Below are 19,561 nucleotides of genomic sequence, written 5' to 3'. Positions count from 1 at the left end.
CCCTGGTATTGTTATTTTCTATTTTTATCATATAACTTCTGTTGTAAGATTATGAATTCTACAGTTTCCTTTTCTCCCATAAAATAAACACATTTTTTTAAAGGAACTTAAAATAATATTTTAAATTATTCTCTTTTGAATGTGCAAATTAAAAGCGCAGTTGAAGTTTAAAGCCTTTATTTTCATCTGTATAGATACCTATAAAGACATTTTTCCGTTTTTATTACAACATTACATTCAACTGTGATTGTCATTAAAATACTAATAATAAAGTAAAAGAAACCTGTTATACAATATATGGTGTCTGTGCGTGTGAAACTGTGACATGCTTGTAAAATATGCACAATATCCTCAAAATATAGTGGTGTTCCTCTCAGCAGTCTTTACTCCTCTCTACAAGCTCTTGCAGTTCGTTTCTATTGTGCTAACATATCACACTGTGTATCTGGTCAAGATGATCTCTATGTAATAACAGGTCCTTTAACTTTCCTAGAAAGAACAAAAAGACTTGACAAAATACTAAATAATTATGTAAACTTTAATTTACCAGCACAGATAATAGGCCTATAGCAGAAGTCAGGATACATAATCATTGTAAAAATGAACAAAGCATTTACTAAATGATCTGAACAGTGACCTTCTTAAATGAACAATTTATGACATTGTGGTCCCATGACATTAAAACTTTGAAAACAGTATGTAAAATCACACAGCACACAATATAAACTAAACAAGTTTGACACATAAAAAATAGTCTATAAAAGAGATAAAAATGATAAATGTGTAAATAAAATATGAAAAACAACATGAATGAACACTATTGTATATAGTTCTGAACAGTATGTTTGCTCCCAGACACATACACTCTTTCCAGCTTGGCACCTTACCTCCAAAATACAGAACTGTTAGATTAATCTGAAAAACCTGAACAGCACAGTTTTATTTTATTAGTGTGTTTGTTCTGTTGAATTTATGCGATATTGCTCATCATTTGATTATTTGTTCTTATTTTACTATTAAAGGGTTACTAAACCCTCGGGGCCAGTTGCACCAGCTGGGCGTAAACCCAGTCGTAAGACTACTCTGGACGTAAAAAGCACTTTATGTCAGACGTAGAATTAACACCTGTTGCACCATCTAGCCGTAGCGCACGTCTGAGACTTAAAGGTGCAGTGTGCAGCTTTTAGAAGGACCTCTTGACAGAAATGCAATATAATATACACAACTATATTATCAGTGGTGTAAAAAGACCTTACATAGTGATCAGTTATGTGTTTATTACCTTACAATGAGCCGATTTTATCTAAATACACAGCGGGTCCCCTCACATGGAAGTCGCCATTTCGTGTTGCCATGTTTCTACAGTAGCACTAAACGAACAAACTGCTCTACAAAGCACATTTTTATTTTGTCTTAGACAACAACATGTTTGTCCTTTGGCAACTACCATAGCTTCTCTGTGCGTTCTGGTGAACGGTAGACTGAGCCACTGGTTTCAATTCACAATCTCACTACTAGATACCGCTAAAATATACACACTGCACCTTTAAACTTATGTCTAGTCAAGGGTAGGAGTAAGTATAAAGTATTGACTTTGTTTCTATGGCAAAATAGAAATAATGAAATGTGACAAGACATTGGCACGTGCACAGGATACGCAATGTGCTTTCATGCATGGTAGAGAGACCCCTAATAAATTATATAATAAAATACATAAATACTTACAAAGACACTGTAGAGAACTTATTAAAAGCTTTGATTTAATTTTGTTTGAAACTAGAGCTGTTATAATGTGTTTGATGAGTCTACACGCACGCATCTTGAGGGAGAGCGCACTGGTAAACATGGGGTAATCTATTAGTGTATCATTTTTGCCATAGTTAACGCGAACGGCGTTTAAATATCACTGTTAAACGCATACGTGGGGGTGTGCATCATCTACACTGAGCGTAGCTGCGTTTGGTTGTAGATTCAGATGGTGCAACAGGGGTAAATATTTTTCACAATGTCGGACGTAGCTAAGCCCGACGTAGGACTTACACCCAATATTTTTACGTGCAACTGGCCCCAGGTCAGAGCCTGCTCCACCACTGGCAATATTTGAAAAATGCAAGAAAATTGGGCAGACCCCAGTGGAGATAGAGGGGACGAACCGAGGGCGGGGCTGATTTGGGGGCTGCTGCTGTCAGCCTCTAAAATGGAGAATTTTGCCAAGGGTGTTGTGAGATCGTAACAAGGGCGAGGCGAGCTTGAACCTGCTTATGTCACACCGTACAGCTTAAGTAACTTAGTACCGCAACATCCAATAGGAAAATTCAACTTCAGTAGCCACAGATTGACCTGAGGAGGGCAGCAGTCAGGCATTTTTACAAAAAAAGTTGGTTTAGAGTTTAGTTACTCTTTAATAATATGTAAAACTGTTTTTGGTGTCATAACCTTATTAAGGTCACTGGTGCTTTACAAAGTTTGACTGTTGATTAACTCTTCCCACAGACACTACTGTGTTAAGCCGGAAGTATACTAGGGACTTAATTTTCGTCATCAGGAGGGTCCGCGTGCAGCCCAAAATTTGAGTGCACATACAGTACAACAGCTCATGCGCGTGGAAATATTTAGACAGGACACTCCACTACAAACAATTATACAAAGGAAATAGACAGCATTTGCACACACACTATCGATTTTCTTCTTTAACTTTCACTTCTTCCAAGAACAGAGCTGTGGAGCATGTTTGCCATCACAATGCTTGACTCCTGCTCTTTGCTGTCCTGTTGCTTGTTATAAACTGTGTTTGCAACTATGGAATGGTTACTTTTCTTCACCTATCCTAATGTTTTAATGTACTGTAAATGTCGCCAAATCAGTGCTGGCCTAACGGGCTGGCAGAGTAATAATTTGAATAAGAAATCATTTGTATTGCATATAGTGTCAAACGCGGCCATTCGCGTATAGCCGTGGGGAGTATACTTGGAAAGCTGCACGGACGCGTGCGAGCCGGACGTGGAAAAAAGGTATATCCCAGCCTTTATGGTTTCTCTCCAGTATGAACTCTTTGATGATCTCTGAATTGAAATGGATTAGAGAACCATATTCCATAGTGAGAGCAGACTTAATGGCGGGGTATACTTTTTTCCGTGTCCGGCTCACGGACAGCTTTCAAAGCATACTCAGCTACCCGTGTTGAACATGTCCAGTCGTGGCCAAAAGCTTTGAGAACCACACAAACATTAGTTTTCACAAAGTTTGCTGCTAAACTGTTTTAAGATCTTTGTTTCAGTTGTTTCTATGATGTACTGAAATATAATTACAAGCACTTCATACGTTTCAAAGGCTTTTATCGACAATAGCATAACATTTATGCAAAGAGTTAGTATTTGCAGTGTTGGCCGTTCTTTTTCAGGACCTCTGCAATTCGACTGGGCATGCTCTTAATCAACTTCGGGACCAAATCCTGACTGATAGCAACTCATTCTTTCATAGTCACTTCTTGGAGTTTGTCAGAATTAGTGGGTTTTTGTTTGTCCGCCCGCCTCTTGAGGATTGACCACAAGTTCTCAATGGGATTAAGATATGGGGAGTTTCCAGACCATGGACCCAAAATTTAAACGTTCTGGTCCCAGAGCCACTTAGTTAACACTTTTGCCTTATGGCACGGCGCTCCATCGTGCTGGAAAATGCATTGTTCTTCACCAAACTGTTGTTGGATTGTTGGAAGAAGTTGCTGTTGGAGGGTATTTTGGTACCATTCTTTATTCATGGCTGTGTTTTTGGGCAGAATTGTGAGTGAGCCTACTCCCTTGAATGAGAAACAACCGCACATGAATGGTTTTAGGATGCTTTACTGTTGGCATGACACAGGACTGATGGTAGCGCTCACCTGTTCTTCTCCTGACAAGCCTTTTTCCAGATGCCCCAAACAGACTGAAAGGGGCTTCATCTGAGAATATGACTTTGCAGCAGTCCTCAGGAGTCCATTCACTATACTTTTGGCAGAAGGTCAATCTGTCCCTGATGGTTTATTTTTGGAGAGAAGTGGCTTCTTTGCTGCCCTTCTTGACACCAGGCCATCTTCCAAAAGTCTTCGCCTCAATGTGCGTGCAGATGCGCTCACACCTTCCTGCTGCCATTCCTGAGCAAACGTGGCACTCCGATCCCGCAGCTGAATCCTCTTTAGGAGACGATCCTGGCACTTGCTGGACTTTCTTGGACACACTGAAGCCTTCTTTACAAGAATTGAACCTCTTTCCTTGAAGTTCTTGATGATTCTATAGATTGTTGATTTGGGTGCAATCTTAGTAGCCACAAGATCCTTGCCTGTGAAGCCACACGGACATGGGTATATTTATAACTGGAGTTTTCCCTAAAAAAAATCCCGTCCACACATGCTCGGTTTAAATTAAATATCCATCCACACGATAAAGCAAAAGCACGCTATCAAGCGCTGTCAAGAGCATGCCACACCAGCAGGCGGGGATATAACCAAAATCGTGTTCCGCAATATACTGATGTATCTGTATACATGTTAGAAGCCCTGCTGGCACAGTTATTATTAGAAAGATACGTCCGCCATTGCACAGAATCATCAACAAAGCAAATATATGCAAATTGCTATTATAAAAACTTAAGCAGCAACTTTTCCAATTTCCAATATTTATGTAATTCTCAAAACTTTTGGCCACGACTGAACACAATACAAATGATTTCTCATTCAAATTATTACTCTACCAGGCCGTCAGAGCCGCACTGATTGGCGAGTCAGGTCGGGTCAGCTCACTTCACTTTGGCTTGGTTAGCTTTTCCATCGAGTTAGTATTATTTCAGATGGGAGGGATTATAGGCGTGTTGTTATATGTGCACTGCCTACTGCTGTGACATCATACAAGTGAGAGCATTGTTGTACATTCCCATACATTCATTTATTTCTCAGTCTGCCACAAAACTAAAATTGATCACCAAAATAGATGCGTTTAACACTACCTCTGTCTCACATGACAGTTTCTGTAAAAACACCTGTGCCTCAAAAGTTGCATTTAAGCATACGTGCGCGTTGCGAATGTGCCGCCAAAAAACTGCAAGTCTAAAATAAACTGTTATTGTGTTCTTGATTCTCAACCTGTAGATGTTTTTCATCGCTAAAGTGAGTTTGGGAACTTATAGCAGAGCACAGATGACAACATGTTTGCTCGAGACACCGCAAGCTAGCACTAAGGTAAAGCTAATCTTTTGCATTATAGCAATTACACTGATAGTGACGATTCTCTCAGACCAATCAGTGATCTACAGTGTTTTCACGTCACGTTTGGTCTCAGCTCAAGTCGCTTGGAACCCCAACCGAGGTAGTCCTAAAAAATGTATCGTTACTACGTACTTCACTCAGTGAAAAAGCTCCCAAAAGTAAACTGACACCAAACCGTGAGGTACAATGCAACGGAAAAAATGCAGGATAGGTGAAGAAAAGTAGGCGATCCACCATGGCAAACAAAGCCTAGAAGAAACAAGAAGAAAACAAAGACCAGGAGTCAAACACCAGGGCGACAAAAATGCTCCACAGCTGTCTGTTCTTGGAATAAGCGAAAATAAAAAGAAAAAACAACAGTGTGTGTGCAAATGCTCTCCATTGCCCCTGTGTAAGGGTGCACTCACATTATCCAAACCAAACCAAACCATGCCCCAGCGCAATTGTCACCCCTCCCTACTCGCCCAGGTGCACACACTCACACTGTAATTTTATCGATCCGAGTCCGGGCACGCTTTCCTCATTAAGATGCAATTGTTTAGAAAAAAGCAGGAAGTAAATCACTCTCTTAACACTGGAACCCACCGTAATGATAAGTCTGTGTTTTTTATTCGGAGTCGTTTGGTGCGTGATAACAGACAGCCCTCTCACATGTCATCATATTGCTTAGTTGATCTGTCGCGTGTGCAGCTCGGACATTCACGTAACCCCGCTGCTCGCATTAAAAGGTTTTACGGAGGCAGATGAAGGTGAGTGGGCGCGCAACTGATGTCTTCACCTTTTGAATCGCACTCAGGCGCGATTGCGCTCACACCACATCCTTCCGTGCTGAGCCCAAGTGAACCGCGCTCCGGCCCACCTCTGCAACCCGGCCGCGACACAATTAACCAATCCGCACCTGGGCGTGGAACAGAACAATCACACTAGTCAAACAAACCAGGCTTTGGGGGTCAAACGTGCCCGAGCGCGGTTTGGTTTGGATAGTGTGAGTGCGCCCTAATTGTTTGTAGTGGGGCGCTCCGTCCCAACATTTTCTCACACATGCGCTGTTGAACCTGTACGGTCATTTTCTTCTGATGACTACTAACCCCTAGTATACCTTCAGCTTTAAGGTTTCTCTCCAGTATGAACTCTCTGATGGTATCTTAAGTTACTTGAACAAGTAAACATCTTGTCACACTGAGAGCATTTGAAAGGTTTTTCACCTGTATGAACTCTCGTGTGCTTTAGTAATGAAGACCCTTGAGTAAAACTCTTACCACAGACACTACAGTGATAAGGTTTCTCTCCAGTATGAATTCTCTCATGGGATTTTAAGGAATTTGACTGAGCAAACGTCTTGTCACACTGAGAGCATTTGAAAGGTCTTTCACCTGTATGAATTCTCTTGTGACATAGTAATGTAGTTTTTTGACTAAAACTGCTCCCACAAACATTACAGTGATGAGGTTTCTCTCCAGTATGAACTCTTTGATGAACTATTAAATGAGATGAACTAGAGAAGCTCTTTCCACAGTGAGATCAGACTTAAGGTTTCTCTCCAGTATGAACTTTTTGATGAACTCTGAATATAGATGAACTAGAGAAGCCCTTTCCACAGTGAGAGCAGACGTAAGGTTTCTCTCCAGTGTGAACTCTCTGATGGACTTTGAAGTGACCTGAATAAGCAAATGTCATGTCACACTGAGAGCATTTGTAAGGTTTTTCACCTGTATGAATTCTCTTATGACATAGTAATGTTGTTTTTTTACTAAAACTCTTCCCACAGAGACTACAGTGATAAGGTTTTTCTCCAGTATGAACTCTCTCATGGACTATCAGCTGATATTTATGACCGTAACATTTATCACAGTGTGAACACTGATGGAGTTTCTCTTTAATGTGAGTATTCTGGTGTTTTTTTAAAGAGCCTGAATCCCTAAAGGTTTTGTTACATTCACTGCACTGATACAGTCTCTCATTGGTGTGGGAACGCACATGTCTCTTCAGACCACGTTTACAGCTAAATCTCTTCTCACAGTGAGGACACTCGTAAGGTTTTTCTCCTGTGTGAACTCTCTGATGAACTTTAAGATATTGTTTGGTTCTGAAGTAACTTCCACATTCAGTGCAGTTGAAAGGCTTTTCACCAGTGTGTGTCCTCATGTGAACATTTAGATGAAAGGAAGAAGCACAAATCCTCCCACACTGTTCACAGTGAAACTGCTTCTTCTTCTTCTTCTTCTTCTTCTTCTTCTCTCTGTGGTCTTCTGAATGAAGTTTCTTCTCTTGTAAGGTAGTAAAGCTGATCTCAGATCTGGTGAAGAGTTTCTGTTCTGTGTGTTTTCTCTCATGTCTCTCTAAATGTCTCTGTGAGCTGAATGTCTTTCCACAGGTGATGCAGGAAAGAGTTTGTGCTGTCAGTCGCTCTTTTGATGTTGAGGACGTTATTTCTATATCCAAACATGAATCACTCTTCACACCTGAAAGAAACATGAAACAATTAAATTGTCTTTTCACTTTTATTTACACAAAGAAGGATGAAGAATTGAGATTCTGTATCTTTTTCTAGATTCACACATAAGACAGAAGACAGGTGTCAGTCCTGTTATTATTACAGCTGGGTCATTGCACATCAAATAAACCAACATTTGTAAACATATCCAGCTGCTTTGTTTTATTATATTACACTTCCGCAAAACAAAGTAGTTCCTCAGATTCAAGTGGGCTGCAACAGAGCGCATTTCTCAAGCAACACAGATGCAGCAAAGACACAATGTAAATATGATTAAAGACTGTGGTGTTTAGTTTCATAAATCAGTACACAGCAACAGTGGCGCAGTGATACTTATGTAATGCGTTCTGAACCGTGGGTTTACCGGGTTTTTTTTTTATCACGGCTTAGAATGCGTTTTAACCAATCAGAAAGAAGAAGCCGAACGGACGTGACATGGGCGCGTGGCAGCATCGACAATCCCATTTTTTAATTCGAAGTTTGAGGTTGTGACTTAATTTTGATCGATCATGACACCCTTAATGTTGTGTTAACACTCTGGTCTCGTGTGTAGCAAAATCTTATTCAAACAGTAACGTGAGGTGTCAGATCCGCAGTACAAATGTCTTTTCATGTACTTAAAAAAGGGTATGCATATTAAATGTTTTATCGGCCTCATTGCTATCACATTATAGACATATAAAACACAGCTCAGATATGCTATTGTGTACATAAATGCCACGTTAGTATTACAAAGAAAATAGAAACACTCACTTTAGTCAGACATCCCTGCATCCTAAATTAGATAAATGTTGTGAAAATAAACACCCCAGTCTTAAATCATATTCTCATTGTGTCTGCTGTGTGTGTGTGTGGATTGGAAACTATGCTCTGTTGCAGCCACACTTGATTCTGAGGAACTTCTTTGTTTGGCAGAAGAGTGATATTTGTTCTAATATAATTACAAGTTATTTGTGATTTATTTTATGAAATCCTGCTATGCATATGACGTAACCATTTTATAAAAGCAATAAGCCCCGCAAAGCAGTGGGGTTACAGTGCATTTTATAACAGCTAAGGGGGTTTCCGCTTCACGTCGTGCCTAACAAGGCCCCTTAATAGTTATAAAATGCACTGGTGGTAACCCACTGCTTCTTGGGGCTTATTTGCTTTATTTTATCATAAATCACTTATACCCGTGACAAAAAACACAAGTCCCAGGCACTCAATCAAAAATAACAAAAAGGAGAAGGAAAAAATAAAAAGCCTTTATTAAGTGTGGCGTACATCTTATAAAATCCAAACGCCAACATGTTTCGACCAGCAAGTGGTCTTCTTCAGGGCAAAGCAACACACACTGAGAATGTCAGCAATTTATAAGTTAAAACCACGCCCCTTGTTAGAAGCCATTCCATGAACAAATCATACTTGAAACAATCAATTAGACCTAATGAAGTGTAAAGGATTAGGAGACCAAACTCAAACAAAACACACCAAGAAATGAAAATAACCAATAAAGCAAAAAAATGAGTTATCTAAAGATGAAAACAACTATGTTTCATCTTTCTAAGTAACAAATATGAAATAATAAAGAACAAAAAATACAAAGCATAGTCATCATAAGATCATAGAAAACACATCATAAAAACACTTAAACTCTATGTCATCATTGAGACCAACAGGTCTTTCCTCAACATCCCTTGGTTTCTTACAGAAGGTCCCCGACTCTTTGTGATAAGTTGGTATATAGCGATCTTCCTCCTAAGAAGGAAAGTTGGCTTAAGAGACCAACTGGGCTATACCGATGCATGAACTGCCCCCATTGTAGTAATGTCATCCCTTCCAAAACTTTTGTGGATTTTAAATCTAATAAAACATTTAAAATAAGAGATTTTATAAACTGCAATACTACATTTGTTATTTACTGCTTATCGTGCCCATGTAAGGATGTGTTTTATGTAGGCCATACTAAGAGGCGCCTGTGTCACAGCATGACTTCAAGCAGCGGAACCAAAAAATGACGGAAATAGTTCCGCCCAGACCATTTTCAGTGAAACACACGGCCAGTTCCGGTAACTCTGGGCAAACAAATTTGGGGCTTATTCAGAACAGGTGTGCAAAGTAAATTGCTTCAATTACCTTGAAGAGATTGTGTGCATTGGGAAGTCACCGGAAATGCATTGAGAAGAGGAAGGAAAGGAGAAACTGTTGTACTATCGACCTCCTAGAAGAGAGAGGGAAGTATTACATCTTAATGAAACTGTGATCTACGTTGGAAATGTTGTCTTGACAGTGACATCCCTGTTAATATTGTGTCCCAGTGTATCCCTTGTGTGTTCGATCAGTGTGTGAGCCCCCCCACCTGTGACAAGGATTTCGGGGTGAGCCAGAACTGACAGAGAAGAGGAAGGAGTGGGTTTTGGAGATCAAGGTCCCAACGTTCTCATATGGTTGTCCTCTTCACCAGCCTTCAACTTTTCAGGACGATAGCCATGGCCTAACGTTGTGGTTCTGACCTTAATTCACCGTGTGTGGAGTGTGGTGGGTGAGTCTTTTGACATGTGTACACCTGAAATTGTAGTGTTGTGCTGTGTCAGTGTTGTCAGGCATCACTCCTTAGGTTGAAGAAAGAGCCCTGTCATAGAAGAGTGGAGTGGTGACGTTGGGCGGCTTTCACCCCTTTCCCCCACCTGATGGCGGTGTGGCAACTATGAAGTAAGCTTTTGCTGTGAATATTGTGTGGAGTATCAAAGGAGGAAAACGTGAAATGGCTGCTGCGTGGAACAAGTATATGTGCTGTCTCTGTGTATGACTATACATCTGTTGAGTGCTTTTAGATGCCGCCCCTGTCTAGATCTCTTGTCCCACTGTTTGGAAGAGGGGAGAGGGAAGCGAGCGGCCTACTCGAGCAGAACATCCCATGGTGTGGCCCCCTACCTCAACCTACCCACTTTTGTGATACCATTTGTGGTCGTGCTAGGCCCAACGTGCAGCAGCCTCAACCTGTACCTCCATTCTGCCTACCTCGCCCGAAGCAAAGAGGTGTTGTATCTCTTCTTGAATGTCCACTAGAGTACTATACTGTTGAAGGGAATCTGTGTGTTTGTCTGCTGCCAGTCTGCAGGTCCGAGCCAAGGGCTCTGTGTAGTCGTAGGATTGTTCCACTACGAGTTGGAAATCAATGTCCAACGTGTTCCTTAGAAGTCTGTCCTAGTGAGGAAGACTAGAAGTTCGCTGTGTGCATACATCCTCTCCAGCCGCCTGAGCCTCGAAGAGCTAAAGCCTGACGTCCACGTATCTACGGGTCTGTGAGTTGCCTCCATTTCAGCTAAAGCTTAGCACACTCCCCTGTAAGTCACCTGTACGCCCAAAGTCAAGAGCTCAGTATACCTCCCCGTATACTCACCTGTACACCCAAAGCCAAGAGCCCCATGTACTTCCCTGTATACTCACCTGTACGCCCAAAGCCACGAGCCCAGTGTACCTCCCTGTATACTCGCCTGTACGCCCAAAGCCCAGAGCCCAGTGTACTTACCTGAATACGCACCTGTACGCCCAAAGCCCAGTTACCTGTGTTTTGTCTCTCTAATTCCTGATAGAGGCTGTGAAGAACCACGAAGAGGGAGATAAAGTCAAGGATAATTAACCCAATTCACGTGTGGACGAAGAAAGCAAGGACAGGCTAAGAAGACTTATCTGTGGTCCCCGTGTGAGTCAGGAATGACTCAGAGCCATCGAAAGTCTCAGAACTAACCGTTTAAGAATCCACTTTCCCCTTTTAATATTTAATAAAGGTTGTTATATTTTATTCTGTCTCTAGTCTGTTTGGTCATTGGGGCATTTTGGGACCTCCTTGGTGTGGAAACTGAGGGAGGGGCGTGATTCACGTTAAAGGTGGTCCGCTCCGACCTGTGACATCTGCCTGATCGATTGGCGGAGCATAAGTATGCTATTCGTACCAGTGACCCAGATTATCAGATGGCCCAACATTTTTTTACATATGCATAACAAGAATGATTCCTTCATAAAAATTGAGGTTTTGGAGCATGTTAGACCTTTGGATAGAGGGGGTGATATGATCCGCAGACTTAACCAGCGTGATACATTCTGGATCAATCAGTTGGATGCGCTTCATTATCCAGGTCTCAATGATGACAAAGAGTTTAAGTGTTTTTATTATGCGTTTTTTATGTTCTAATGATGACTACGCCTTGAAATTTTTGTTCTTTATTATTCAAAGAACACAAAAAAAAACTATATAAATGAAAACTATATAAATGATTTTATTAAATTGTTTCTCCTCCTTGGTTGTTCAGTGTGCGTTCATGGCCAGACTATGGCACATGCTGCTGAAGTCTCCTACTAACGGAGTGGTCAGCGTACAGACACAGAATATGCTGGTAAGTAGTTTGCACATTTTTACAGGCTGTTTTAGTATTTTTTACAATGTTTGAATAATGGGTAGGGCTCCAGTTGCACCAGTGCCACCTTTAATAAAACGTAGTCACATAAAACGTTTCCAGCCTATGTGATTACGTTTTATTAAAGGTCGCACTGGCGCAACTGGAAATGTAAATATAACTAGAAAATCCATTTCCGGAGGAACTGCAAAGGTGTGCTTGCTCTGGTGCAGTCACTAACGTGATGTGTGAAATTTTAGATAATTTTTTTATCTTGTGCATCCGCATATTGGAGTCCCAAGTTCATGTACAAAGTTTGGTTTCAATACGTGAAAGCATTCCTGACACACAAACACAGAGAGATACATTTAAACAGGCTTGTAACAACTGTTTCTCTGAAATTTACGATAAAAGACAATATTTCACTCAGTGATTGACAGCATAATGCAATCGATCGTGTTCCTGTTCAATAGTAGCTCAGCATACGATTTAGATATAGATTTATCTTCTTCTCTGAAGGTTATGTAAATGACCATGCAGTCTTCTGGAAAACTGTATTTTTAAATGTGTCATTGCTTCCTTTTAAATTTCTCAAGGTCATGCCTTTTTAAATACACTTGGTGTCACATGCATGATTTAAGGTAAAAAAGTGTTTTTTTTTGTGTCAATTCGCAATCATTTTAACCATCCAGCTGTCATAGAGCCGACGGCAAATGATTGTGCACTATTTCAGCACTGCCCCTGCTACGCGAGGGCGTGATACTGACATGTGCGGATCCCACGCGTCTTCACAAACTAATACGTTTACAATGTATTACATTGATGAAAAAGGGAATTAAACTTGTCATGCCATATATCATTGAAAAAAGAAAGAAAGGGTCAAAGGGTTTAACGTTAGGTGTCTGAATCATATCATTCCTACCTGTATTGTGAAACTGCTCGTTCTCCAGAAGAGATCGCGTTGCTTCAAGCGTTCAGAATATAACATCCATTCGCAGTTTTGTGCATAAACATATATGCGAAATATTAATATTCCATCGGATTTAGTATCAAATAATACTCAATATATATAGTTTTTCATTAATCACGCAGTCAGGGTAGTTTCTGCCTAGTCACGAGTGAAGGCAATTAAACACGCTTGGACGTAAAGGCTGCCATCTAGTGGTAAAGGCATATTGCAATTTTTATATTTCACATAGGGTTCAACTGGATATTTTAAAGTGAAAATAACATAATATAGACTGCAATGTTTTTTTATCTTGGGCATCCTCACATTGGAGTCTCAAGTTCATGTACAAAGTTTGGTTTCAATATGTGAAAGAATTCCTGATATATGAACTACTTCCTGTTTGGCAACTACGCCAAGGGTATCTTTTGGGCTGTGATGGGCAAATGTATCCGAAAATTAAAAATCCTTCTAATATCTTTTGTGAGGCTTGGTCCAAGGATCGTGAACATCCAGTTTCGTAGATTTGGACAAAATTTGTGACCTGTGAATCTTTTTTAAGGTTTTTTGTTCAATCCAATAGCGGAAGAACGACATGGATTTGTAACATGTTTTCAAGCAACTTAAACCAGCACTGCTCGAACATTTTAAAGTTTGAATGGGGTCTCTGTGTTAAATGGCCTAGTCACAGGAGCTGGCCAAAAATTAGGGCGGAACAATTTTGCAAGTACACTTAATTATGATAATATGATGCGCTGGCGATTACGTCTACAGCGCATCCAGTCACTTTCCCTTGTTGCTGCCCCTCCCCCGAGCGATTTATAGTTTTGCCGATATTATCGACCAATATGAGCATGTCGCAGATATATCGGTATCGGCGTAAAAGCCGCAGATATGCAGCCGATATGAAAGTTTTTCACAGAACAAAGAAATGCTTTTGAATGATGTTAGTACTTGTTTGTCCAGCAGAGCGCGCTCCACTTTTTTGGTACTGGTGACCCAGGTCACTGTGTAGTGACACTAGCCAACCCTCCTTGCCATTCACCTCAGTCAGTGGTCTCTCAGTTCAAGCGCTGGCAGTCAATTATATAAATTGTATAAAAACGTTGTGCAGTAGGCTACATTCCACATGTTGTCAGTCTAATTTGTGAAGTACATAACTTACTGTAAAGCTAATAAACAATGACTCCATAAGTTTCCCTTTTCAATAAGTCCGATAATGTTATTATAGTTAAAAAACAACAATGATTCAGGTTCAGTGGCGGCTGGTGCTTAAAAAATTTTGGGGGGCAAACACACTTAAAGGGGACATTCCATGAAAATAAGACTTTTTCCATGTTTAAGTGCTATAATCGGGTCCCCAGTGCTTCTACCAACCCAGAAAACATGAAAAACAGCAACCCTGTAACTTTGTTTTGGTATGGCTCTCTCTGCAAGCATGTGAATAAATAGGTCATACGGATTTCGCTCCCCGCATGACGTAGGCAAGGGATCTTATTATAATGATACCGCCCCTTCAACTGCGCTATCCAACCATGATGCTACCTCGAGTGCGAGTGACCGAGAGAAAGAATGACTGACAGCACGGCGCGTTTGTATTCCATCAAACACAAACAGGAGCCTACAATCTTATAACTTGTAGTTTTAATAATCTTTCTAAAGATTGAATCAACGTTCTAAAGGATTAACCTTACCTTAGTGCAACAGAGAGAGCGAGTGAGCGAACGAACGAGAGAGAGCAACGCGACGGTTCGCTTTCAAGTAAGTTATGTTGTTTAATATGTTTCTCTGAAGTTCATATGAATGAACACGAGGATTAATGCACTGCACGAGACAGAGTGAGTGAACAACGCGTATTCACTATCATACACAATAAGTAAATATGTTGTTTAATGTTTCTCTTAAGGTTTTAAATGAATGAGGAGTTACAAAATAGATGAGAGACTGACAGAAACGCAAATGTGTTCAATAAGTGTACACAATAAACTTAAACATGTCATTTGATCTGTTTCTCTAAAGTTTAAGCATTAAACATGTTGTTTTATTACATATCATTTAAATGTGCATGTGGTTTGGTGAAAAAGTAAACTTCTGAGTGTTTGTGGACGTGTATTTTATTGTAACATGCTGAAACTCATTATGCCTGTTTAAAACAAGGGCAGCATGAGACCTAAAAGTCTTTATTTTTATTCCACAATGTTCCCCATCTGCTGATAAACATGTATTTAGTATGCATAAAACAGATAATTGACTTTTTAAACTTGTTCAAATATATAATGCTTAACATCGCTCACTAACTTCTTTCGTGAGAGTAGGGCTGTCGCGGTAACCGCATTACCGCATGACCGCGCTACTGACAAGCCCAACCGCATGGAAAAAAAGCAAACGCAACAACCGCGCCTTTCACGTTAAATTCATTAAACTATATGCCGCCTTGTTTTTCACGTCATGCAGTACATGTATAATAAAGGCCAAATAGATTGTCAAAAGTTAAGAGAGTAGGCCAATTTGTTTTTCGTAAATTTCAATTAAAAATGTAATACTTCATATTTCGTTAAATCATACAGTGAATGTGTGAAAAAGTAAAACTGAGATGACAGAATAACTGTGGCGTCGTCTCCCTCTAGATCCAGTTTTAAAGATTAAAAGTACTTTAATATACCCGATCAACCCAAATGACGCCAAAATATAACTGGTTGCTTACCAGCATTAAAACCTCATAAAAAAGACCTTAGAGGTTTTTTCTTTGTGCATCTGCAGCGTCCGCTCCGTGGATGCAGCCAATATAACCCCGCGGTTGCTTTTGTGAACTGACTGACTGCACACTTGACTTTCACATTTAAATATCCAAGTTTTTCATCAACAGTATCTGCGCGAAACATTATAAACACTGATGATCATCTGCCGACTCGACTGTTTCATCACATCCTCTATACACGCAGAGTCTGCTTTATTAATGGCTTTTCCTTCGCTCCGCGTAAGCTAAACGTTTCCGCTTTTTGCTTTTTTACTCGCATATAATTCTACATATTTTTGACAAAGGAAGACACATGATATAATGTAAGTTATTATAGATAGCATTTAAGCTTGTTCTGAAATGATGACAAATCTTTGTGACTAAATATGACCTCTCCAGCTTAATTTAGCCAAAATAATGATACATTCGTTTTCATACTTTATATATAAACGTTAATTTATCTACTAATGTATTATTAATATGCCCTAAATTATTATGCATTGCCTTTTGTATTGCATTCGTTTTGTACATTTACAGGTGCACAAATACTGGCTCATTTTAATTTCTTCAAGACACTGCTGTGTTCTGTATTGGCCGATGCTCTGTTAATTTGCGCTTAACAAGCCTAAATGATGTTCTTCAATTTATTTTTGTTTTCTCAAAAATATATTTAGCTGTAGTATAGCTTGTGTTAATCTTTTTTTTCATAAGGGGGAATACCTAGCCTACCCTTCATCTATTAGTTGACATCATTGTTCTGGTTTTAAAAATAATTTTATTTTAGTAAATGACGGCGATAAAACCGCATACCGCGCTGGTGAGCCACGCAAAATCACCGCAAGGGAAATTCCTTCACCGCGACAGCCCTACGTGAGAGAATCTTCCTCGATGCTCTGTCAGCTCTACAGCGGGAGCGCTTGAGACTCCGCCCACCTGAGCAGCTCGTTAGGATTCAAAGGGATACACACAAAAACGGTGCATTTTTGCTCAGCCCCATAAAGTGCCTATTTTAACATGCCACAATAAATTACCTATACGGTATTTTGAGCTAAAACTTCACATATGTACTCTAGGGACATCAAAGATTTATTTAATATCTTAAAACGTCTTCTGTAATGTCCCCTTTAAAATCAAACTTTTACTGTAGTAATGCAGTACTGTTAACAGCCATTTATCAGGTTTATCAGCGCCCCCTAGTGAACAGCCGCCACTGTTCAAGTTATATATATTTTGTTCTGTTTGTGTTTTAAAATTATTCATAATAAGTCAAGTTTACTGTTTTGTGAACTGATGTCAGTCATTTTGAATAATAAAAAGTTTATTGTTAAAGGAATAGTCTACCCTTTTGCCATACTAAACTATGTTATTACCTCAACTTAGACAAATGAATACATATCTATCTTTTTTCAATGCGTGCACTGTACAGTGTGTCGTGAATGTGTTAGCATTTAGCCTAGCCCCATTCATTCCTATGGTACCAAACAGGGAAGCCACCAAACACTTCCGTGTTTTTCCTTTTTAAAGACTGTTACATGAGGAGTTATACCAGTAAGTATGGTGCCACAAAATAAAACTACTTTTTGGTACCATAGGAATGAATGGGGCGAGGATAAATGCTAACACATTCACAACGCGCTGTACAGTGCACGCATTGAAAAAAGATAGGTATGTAATAATTTGTCTAGGTTGAGGTAATAACATAGTTTAATATGGCAAAAGGGTAGACTATTCCTTTAAATTGTTAAACACACCTGCCTATATCACATATCTTCACATCATTTTAAATGTTTGATCACAACATTTGTGAGTGATCATTTGAAAAAATGTATTTATTTTATGTAGTATATTCTGTTAATGTATATAGTGTACTGTATTATATGTACAACAGTACTGTTTTATAATGTACTGTAGTATATGTATACTGTACTATAACAAAGAACATCGGCCAGTCTTTTTTTACTTCCTAATATCTGTATCAACATTGGCCCAAAAAATGCCTTTTTTAGCAGGGAGGTTTTGGTTCCCAAAAAAATAACCAAATATCATATAGGAACGTTCTGTGTTTGCTAGGCTCCCGGTTTTCATTCTAAACATCTAAAAATGTGTTCTGAAGAGAATCAAAGCAATTGGGGGTTTAGGACGACACAGACGTAAGTAATGATAAAATTCTCATTTTGGCGTGAACTAAGCTAACATATGTTAACCTTTCCTGTTTATCACCTAACCGTGGTTGGGTGACGCAGTGGAGATCTGTCTTCTCCAGGGCCGGTCGTTCTCCTTCCGGGGTTAACTCCTTTAAACTTCACGCTGTTAACGTTAGATGTGGTGGCATATATGAAAACAGGAGGCTTGCTACCCGCCGCAGATCACCGTCTTTCATACACACACTCTACGTTGCTTAGCAGCGATCCCCCAAAAAAAACAGAGCGGGCGGGGGAGGGCACGCCACGGGCATGCGCACTCACTCACTCTCATTCGCACACAAACTGAGCTGTCCCAAAACTAACACATGGGAGACACATCTCATAACACATATGACGCATGTTCCTGAATAAGTAGCTTATTAAATATAGCCTAAACTCCTTTAAAATTAAATATTTTTGGTCTTTTGATTAACGTTAGTGAGTTTGTGACTGAAAACCCAAAACAGGTGCTCACATGACAGTTAAAAGTGTAAAAAAAACACGACAATAATTATAAGGAGCCATACCTGATGGAATAAAATCATCATCTTCCTCAGTGCGATCTTCCTCTTCTGTCGGTTCAGTTTTGATTTCCGTGGGTTCAGTTTTGATTTCCGTGGGTTCAGTTTTGATTTCCGTGGGTTCAGTTTTGATTTCCGTGGGTTCAGTTTTGATTTCTGTAGGTTCAGTTTTAATCTTCATCATGAGGTTCGTGCAGTCGACGAGTTTAACTGAACACATCTTCAGTTTGGTCTGCAGGATCTGCTGCTGTTCTCCAGCGTTACAGACAGAATCCAGAGACTCTGTGGAGGTTTGATCCTCCTGTAAGCTCTGTTTACTGTCACACACTGTAGTGTCCTGAGTGTCTGTGTGCTTTGACTCAGTATAACAGAGTAAAGTCAGACTGAGATCGGAGTTCTGTGTGTGTCTGGATTTCTCTTCAGAGAGTTTAGAGGCCTGCTGTGGCTGTGGTGTGCGGCTCTGATCTCTGCTCATCCACACTGAATCCAGACTCCCATCATCAGTCACATACACTGAAGATTCACAACAATCCACATCCTGAATACACAACACACACAGCCAGTAAGATTAGAAATGATTTGATGTTGTCTGATTCAGGTAAATGATGTAAGCTGTACAAACCTCTCGATCCATTGCTAAATCTCCTCTTTCTTCAGCTGAGAGATTTCTGTGATGAAATCATCAATATATCCAGCATGAACAGATCAGTTCCTACTGATTTACAGCACAGCACAACATCAACGTCTCAACACTTAAATACACAAAGACAAGACTCTGTTTAAACTCAATGAAACACACAAGAGAGAAAAACACTGAGGATACACAAACACATCACACGCGCGCTCTTTCTTTCTTTCTTTCTTTAGTGAGTTTATCTGCGGACTAAAGAGCTGCAGCGCCTCCTGCTGTACTGGAGACAGAAGACGCTCACTGCTTTACAAGTGAGTAGGAGGCTGCAGATCTGGTGGCAGATTTACGGCTCTGTTGTTTCTGGGGTGTACAGTGTGTGAGAGTGTACACGATGTAGGTTAAACAGTGTAATAATCTGCAGCAAATATTAAAAT

The 19,561-nt window shown here is 40.0% G+C and overlaps 2 protein-coding genes and 1 pseudogene across 2 annotated transcripts in view; all 3 read right to left on the bottom strand.

Moving 5' to 3' along the window:
* Positions 1-19,561, bottom strand: part of LOC129438979 (uncharacterized) — a 177,884-nt pseudogene that overhangs the window by 75,015 nt on the left and 83,308 nt on the right.
* The window catches only part of LOC129437061 (uncharacterized), a 234,893-nt gene that overhangs the window by 161,345 nt on the left and 53,987 nt on the right, over positions 1-19,561 (bottom strand). The gene's annotated exons all lie outside the window — the stretch shown is intronic.
* LOC129437070 (uncharacterized) lies at positions 161-19,367 on the bottom strand. The gene is made up of 3 exons (XM_073863506.1): positions 19,119-19,367; positions 18,503-19,034; positions 161-7,698 (listed from the first exon to the last, which is right to left on the bottom strand). Exons 1-3 carry the CDS (start codon positions 19,128-19,130, stop codon positions 6,764-6,766), a joined length of 1,479 nt encoding a protein of 492 aa, XP_073719607.1. The 5' UTR covers positions 19,131-19,367; the 3' UTR covers positions 161-6,763.

The sequence above is a fragment of the Misgurnus anguillicaudatus genome, chromosome 24, assembly GCF_027580225.2.
Source record: "Misgurnus anguillicaudatus chromosome 24, ASM2758022v2, whole genome shotgun sequence".
Classification (NCBI taxonomy): Eukaryota; Metazoa; Chordata; class Actinopteri; order Cypriniformes; family Cobitidae; genus Misgurnus; species Misgurnus anguillicaudatus.
This window is presented reverse-complemented; position numbering and strand designations above follow the sequence as displayed.

Coding starts and splice junctions, on each gene's coding strand:
- LOC129437070 (XM_073863506.1), bottom strand. Junction 7,699..18,502: donor TGATGATTTTATTCCATCAG/GTATGGCTCCTT, acceptor TGTTTCTTTCAG/GTGTGAAGAGTGATTCATGT.